The sequence below is a fragment of the Sinocyclocheilus anshuiensis genome, unplaced genomic scaffold, assembly GCF_001515605.1.
Source record: "Sinocyclocheilus anshuiensis isolate Anshui unplaced genomic scaffold, SAMN03320099.WGS_v1.1 scaffold1225, whole genome shotgun sequence".
NCBI lineage: Eukaryota > Metazoa > Chordata > Actinopteri > Cypriniformes > Cyprinidae > Sinocyclocheilus > Sinocyclocheilus anshuiensis.
The window spans coordinates 232224-238965 of NW_015552623.1; the positions used below are offsets into that span (position 1 = coordinate 232224).

General features: G+C 37.3%; 3 protein-coding genes across 3 annotated transcripts in view; 1 reads left to right on the forward strand and 2 right to left on the reverse strand.

The window, feature by feature from the left end:
• LOC107666288 (lysophosphatidic acid receptor 6-like) lies at positions 1-2657 on the reverse strand. Its single transcript, XM_016457520.1, has 2 exons — positions 2629-2657; positions 1-1099 (listed from the first exon to the last, which is right to left on the reverse strand). Exon 2 carries the CDS (start codon positions 1054-1056, stop codon positions 100-102), a length of 957 nt encoding a protein of 318 aa, XP_016313006.1. The 5' UTR covers positions 1057-1099; positions 2629-2657; the 3' UTR covers positions 1-99.
• A 732-nt stretch (positions 2658-3389) lies between these two features.
• On the reverse strand, positions 3390-5042 carry LOC107666286 (transmembrane 4 L6 family member 5-like). The gene is made up of 5 exons (XM_016457516.1): positions 4791-5042; positions 4564-4629; positions 4133-4269; positions 3687-3873; positions 3390-3521 (listed from the first exon to the last, which is right to left on the reverse strand). The coding sequence occupies exons 1-5, from the start codon at positions 4980-4982 to the stop codon at positions 3513-3515; spliced, it is 591 nt and encodes a 196-aa protein (XP_016313002.1). The 5' UTR covers positions 4983-5042; the 3' UTR covers positions 3390-3512.
• A 1517-nt stretch (positions 5043-6559) lies between these two features.
• Positions 6560-6742, forward strand: part of LOC107666272 (inositol hexakisphosphate and diphosphoinositol-pentakisphosphate kinase 1-like) — a 25743-nt gene continuing 25560 nt past the window's right edge. The window contains exon 1 of the mRNA XM_016457499.1: positions 6560-6644. Within this exon, the coding sequence (XP_016312985.1) occupies positions 6560-6644 (85 nt within the window). The remainder of the gene's footprint in view (positions 6645-6742) is intronic.

Genomic DNA, 6742 nt, shown 5'->3' on the forward strand with positions numbered 1-6742 from the left:
ATATGTGAACGATCATGTTAACTGCGTCAGTGTAAGCGAGCGAGACCTAGCCTACATGAACACTTATTATGATCTTCATAGTTGAGTAGACCCATGTTCTTATGTTTTGAGTGGGGCACGTGAGCGGGTGTTTCCGTCCGAGCTGTGACTGTTCATTTGCCATATATTGCGTACAGCTTCAACGTCCATTTTTCTTCGAAACGTCTCCGTTGTGAAGTAGTACGCCACAGGGTCCAGCATTGCATTCAGGCAAGCTACCATGAGGCTGTACCTGTAGGCCGTTAACAGTGGGCATGAACATTCACTGGCATAAAGTATCAAGAGCATAATATGATATGGCAGAAAACAGAACAGAAAGATGGCCAAGTTTGTTATTATCATCCTTTTAATCCTTACGCTGTCTACCAGGTTGCTGGTCTGGACAGCCGTGCTTTTGCTTATAGCCCGGATGAGCCCCCATGAGCTGAGGATCATAATGATTAGTGGGATCCCAAACCCGATAATAAGAGTGGAAACAAGAGGAGCTTTTTCAGTCGCATAGGAAGGAAAACCACCAAAACATGTGATGTTGTACTCTTTCTTCTTTCTGAAGTAGATCGGTAAGCTTGTTGCGATAGTTAGGATCCAGATTCCCAGACACACGCACCATGCTTTCTTGCGGCCCTCACGGACATGGGAAGACAGCGGGAAGCAGACTGCTATGCAACGGTCAAAGCTAATGCACATGAGGAGGAAGATGCTGCTGTACATGTTACTTAGCATTATGAGACCGGTAATTTCACAGATATCCTGAGGCAGACCCTGTGGCAACACACTGTGGAAATAGATCCGCACAGGAAGTGTACAAACCAGAAGAATATCAGCAAAGGCCAGGTGAATCATGTACACGGTGGTGTGAGAACGGGATTTAGAGTTACGGAGAAAAACCACAAGTGCGGTCAGGTTGAGGGTTAGGCCAAATATGAAGACCACTGAAAACACACCAACAAAAACCCGGTCTTGTTCTCGATTTGGACATGTCATATTCTGACATGTCATATTCATAGGATGTGACATCGCTGTTCTTAGGATTTATCTTCTTGAACTAACCTTCAATGGCCTGTAATGACAGAGAAACAAATGGTTGTGTAATGATTGTTAATGCAACAATATCATGCCTAACAATCTTTGCACCAAGAAGATATCTTGGTTATTTGCAGATGTTCGGCAGAGTTTTGCAAGAATGTAGTAGCTTGTGTGCGTGCGAAATATGAAAGTTTCTGAGAATAAACCTTTCCTCTTCCTCAGAGTGTTTAGAAACCAGTGTAGTGTTGAAATGTGTATTTTTAAAGGTCAAGTGACATGAGCAGTCTCATAAAGGGTACAATGAACATCTCAGATCTTGCCATCCTGGCACCCACACATTTGTCATCTTTGTTGATAGATTTTGTGCAAGGATTATGTGAGCTAAAAAAAGCTGAAGAAAAAAGAAAACTTCTGTAGCCTATATTCTGAGGTAGTTTTTACTTCGTTGGCTTCATCATATAAATTACGCTTTTACCGTAGAACAGAAAATGAGCTGTCATTCAGTAGCACTCTTGCTTGGTTTATTTAAATCTATTTATAGCCTGTACATGCTACTTGCACACTAAATGAAAATAATATATTTATACCAGTGGTGTAGTCCTAGTCCTTAATATTAATGCAGTGCACTCTAAAATTGGTTGACAGATAGTAGTCTACTGCATGACTTCCAGGTTGTTCCAGGTCTGTTGACCACATTACAGTTCTATATATAATTTCAAGTTGCTTTGGAATTGTATTCATTGTGAAAAATGTTTTACAGATAAATCTGAATTTAATGTTTTATTTTATGCAACTGGGTAGAAAAAAATAAGTTTATGAATTGATGAAATAAATATTTCCAGATAATATTTTCTTAAATTTGCTTTGGCTTTAGCACAGTGGAAATTTAAAAGACAATAATTTAATAAAAATTTATATTTATAGTGTCATTAAAATAACAACATATCAGTGCGGCTCAAAACACCAAGCGCGAGCGACAATGAGCGGCGTTGAATGACAGAAGTGATATTGCACCAATTACAAAGAATCACGAATTTCACACAGCAGTATGGGACACCATTCAAGGGGAAGCTAAATGACAGTAGATTACGGACTTGCGAAGCAACAAAACAAGTGGGTATACCGAGGGTATACGCGAATATTGATCCTTAGAAGTCGTAATACGCAAACATCCCGGGGAAAAAAAGTAAGCATACGGCGTATACTTGCGTATGGCCCCGACTACACCACTGATTTATACTAGCATGTATTACTATTATATATAGAAGTTGTTAAAAGTCAGGACTGCCCAAAAACATACCATTTTAAGTGTATAGACAAGCCATATGGCAGAGAAGTTAAATGCGTTTAATACACATTAATGTATCTTCTAATCTTATATTTTAAGATGAGCTAAAATTCATTTCTCATTCAGAGTCACAAATTTTTATTGAATAGATCTTATGTGAACAAATAGTTGCTTAAAAAAAGTGGTAAATTACACAAAACTCGAAGCTGTCAAAGATGCCTTATTAAAAAAGAAAACGTGGGAAATGATTATGCGGATGTTGTAATTGCACTCACCGTTTGTGTTTTGTAGAAGAGAGTTTCTTCGGCTGGTACTGATGCCAATGAACCAAGACGGCACTTGTGTTGCAGTCTCATCTCTCCTCAACTTCACCTCAGGAAATGCGTTTGCGGTGAGAGCAGAAACAGTCCGCTGCTTGTCATTTCTGTCCTCATTTTTAGGTCCCCTTTTATGCTGCTTAAAACACTAATGAATGAACATAATGCAGAACAAATCCAAAAAACACATTGAACTCCTGAGTAATAAGTCAAAGAGATTATCACAAAAGAGTAATAAAGAAGCCAAGGCCAGTTAAAATAGTTTTATGAGTTTTATTTCAGCCACTACAACCAACTACACCAGCTAAATCCTTTTTTTAAGAGTAAAATGCTTTAAATATCTGGATACATTTAGATCATAGTCAAAAAAAATGGTTGAATGTGCTATTACTCTTGATACACATGCACAGATGTAATTCAGTGACAAAAGTAAACTTAAAACCTGTTGAAGATGATGTTTGAAGAACATTATTTTATTATATTTTGCGATGATAACATGAATACATTCATATTAACATAACATCTGGATATTGCTGAATATTTCACAACATAATATAAGAAAAAAATACAATTGTAACATATTTACAATTATACAAAAATGGACCAGTTTTATTTCTTTCTTTTGGAAATTACCAGTAAGGTTGTTCTGCCACATTTTCTCAATCTGTAAATAATGTTTTAATAGACAACATATAATGTTAGTCAGTGAAGTACGGTTGAAGTACGGTCCTTTCTTGTTTATTACTGTACACTCCCACATTTGCTAAAGGTTACCGAAGACTGATACGTGTTTGGTAATAAATATTGATCCTGTGTTGATATGGTCTGTTGTCATTTTGAACTTATGCCACCTAAAGGAACAAAGCATAATTTAGACCCACTATCAGAAAATCGTATAAGGCACCATGCTGAAACCATAAATCAGTATCTAGATATTGCAAAACTATTAGCAATAAATGCAGTAAATAAATGATTTGACCTTTAGAAATTGTCATCTTTTTATGTAGAGTACATACCTCTTTGTGACTGCATGTACCACAGATGCAGCCAAAGAGACCGTTGAGCACCTGGAATCCACAGAGCAGCAGCTCTAAACAAGCAGCCACCAGCAGAGCAGAAGACAGGCCAATATTAAACTCCACAATATTTTCTGGTTCTTTGCAAATGTCCCAAAGGTCAGAGTCTCCCAAATAGCTTGCAGTGCTGCAAAATAGTAAATAATAATAATAATAATAAATAACAAGAACAACAACAAAAAACGTGTCACATTAAAAAAAACAGTAGCGCTCCACAAACACTGTTAATAGGGCCAGAGAGAGAGAGAGAGGGAGCCTCTATTTCTCTCTATAAGTCGTTTGCAATAAATGTTCTTTTCGGGCTGGAAAGGATGTTTTCAGTTCTGAAAAGAACCTCTTGACCCTCTTAGGCCCTTTGAAATGTGATGGACCATTAATTTTCATACCTGTTTAGGAATGGTCTGCTCCATGTACCATCTTCAACACTGCAAACTGGTCCACGAATCAGTCCAACCACAGCTATAGTGCCACTGTACAGGGCACCAGCCACACCAACTGCAGCGAAGATAATGGACAGGAACATCTAATGGACAAAGTCAACACAACCGGAATAGGTTTATTAAAGGGTCACTAAATGGAAAGTGTAGAAGAGCATATTTGGTCATGATTGGAATGACGTGAGGGTGAGTAAATGATGATAGAATGTTTCTATTTTGGGTGAACTATCTCTTTAAAATGATGAATATTCCTTTTTTAAGTAAAGTGGACACACCTGCTGTAATGCTTAGGCAGTATTTCAATTATTAAAATATATTAGAGTGTAGACCTAAAAAAAAAAAAAAAATCTAATCAAAGCGGTGACCCTAGAAGAACTCACCCCACAGCGGTTTGCACAACAGCCTTGACTCCCAGTGCTATGAATGTGGATCGCAGGGATCAACACCTAAAAGGGAAAAACAATAGAAGCTATATCAGATGTAGCCTACAATTAATGCTCTCTTTTTAGGATATTCCAGTAAATAGTGACAATAAACTGGTCCGACAACAGAAATGTCAAAGGAAAACTCAGTGGCAATACAATGAGAAAGAGGAGAATTTCCTCACCAAGATGCCTCCTCCAACAACGCCTCCCATGTATTTGATCTCATCCGTAAGACGGTAGAGTCCCTCTGCTGCCTCCTTGGAATACGTGGTTTGAAAATCAGGGAAGAACAGAAAAATGTTGCAGATGATGGACAGCAGTGCCAGCGGATAAAGGCTGATGCCAATAAACTTGGAGCACTTTCCTGTACACATGATGTAAATATTTTGTTTAGTTAAAACTGAGAAATATTAAGCAGACTTTAAGCATGTAAGCCTTTCTTCTCGAGTGCTATAGTGAGGAGAGGATGGATTATAAATACTATATTTGACTAGACTAACACACCTACCTGTCGTCAGGTCAGTTATTGATGTCACATTTTTATGATTTATTGGTTGCCATAAAAATGATGACTGTACTTTGAATTACCAATGCCACTCTGTCAAAACATTATTTATTTATTTACTGAATGAAGAAACATACTGAATGGATGTTAGAAAAACAGTATTTTGAAGAAAGGAGAAATTGAATGTTATTGGTTGTTGGAGGTGTGGGCATGTGTGTGGCTCTTTACTGAACTCTGAACCTTTCATTGCACTTAAATTCAGATCCCACATGAATTTAACATGCTCTTATCAAAACAAACCAGCAGCGGAAACTCTGACCAAGTTCATATTAGTACATCAGATGTTTGCAAATTTTATTCCATGTAATTACAGCATGTCAAATCTATTAGGTAATCGATCAAGGTACAGATATATTGGGCCCTATGATTATGAGTTTAATTTTCACTAACAACTGCAATTGGATTTATATTGTATACTTAAGTTCACTGTTATCCCACCGGTCACTATTGTGACCATCAAGATGTTTACTCATTCTATGACCACACTCAACAAAACTGAATATATGTGAATTCATATATGAATACTAGACACCTTAAAGATAATGTGTACAAATAAATCTTTGTTATATCTTTATGTTAACATACTTTACTAGCCTTTCATTTTGGAGCTTTGATGCAGCCATTATTTTCTCAAGGTGGAAACAGGAAATAAACTGTTCTAGTCATGTGAATAAATTAAAACCTTTTTTACGGTCACTATTGTGACCGGTGGAATTAAATGGGTTAAAGGTCTTCAGAGTCAAAATAAAAGTTTGGTTTAACGAGTAAATTGTGAAAGAAATATATTACTCAATGTAATAGGCTAATAGTACTACTAATAACAAAATTATTATTAAAACAAAGGATAATCAAAATTTTTATTTCATGTTTTGGGGTTTGTTTAATTTTCATCAATGGCCACTGAAGCCCTGGAGCTCACATCTCGGAAAACGTCAAAGCAAATTTTCAAATAGACATTACTAACAAACCGCATTTTTGAAGTCTAAACAAGTACATTATCGCCTAAAAACTCTTAAAACTACATTCTGTGTGTCCGACTCTGTTCCATGTTTTGTGTGTGTCCTGCTCCCCATGTGCCTTCCCATGCCCTTATTTGGTTAGTTTCCTGTTCCTCCCCTGATTACTTGATGTTTCATTGCTCCCAGGTGTGTCTCGTCATCCCCTCCTCCTGTGTGTATAAATACTGTTAAACGTCTTCCTGAGTTCGTCTCCCTTGGTTCCTGAAAATAAAGTCTTGGTAAAGTATTCTCCAGCGTCTCCTCGTTCCTCGTGTGTGTGCATCGTGACACTGTGACACAACAACAGTATTTTTTTAATTAGCTATAGTGGATTAGGGCGTCTGCCGTGACACTGGCTGTGAGAAATACTGCAAGTGGAGTGATACAAATGGTGAAAGAGTTGAAGGAGCTCTATCATCACTCTAATAGCGCACCCTTATCAGGCGATCAGATTCTAGGACCAGAAAGAACTGGTGTGTTTGTGTGTGTGTGTGTGTGTTGTGTGTACATACATACATACATACACACATACACATATATATATATATATATATATATATATATATGGTGG

Coding starts and splice junctions, on each gene's coding strand:
- LOC107666288 (XM_016457520.1), bottom strand. CDS start 1,056: ATGTCACATCCTATGAATATGACATGTCAGAATATGACATGTCCAAAT.
- LOC107666286 (XM_016457516.1), bottom strand. CDS start 4,982: ATGTGTACAGGAAAGTGCTCCAAGTTTATTGGCATCAGCCTTTATCCG. Junction 4,630..4,790: donor TTGTTGGAGGAGGCATCTTG/GTGAGGAAATTC, acceptor TTTCCCTTTTAG/GTGTTGATCCCTGCGATCCA. Junction 4,270..4,563: donor GTTGTGCAAACCGCTGTGGG/GTGAGTTCTTCT, acceptor TTTGTCCATTAG/ATGTTCCTGTCCATTATCTT.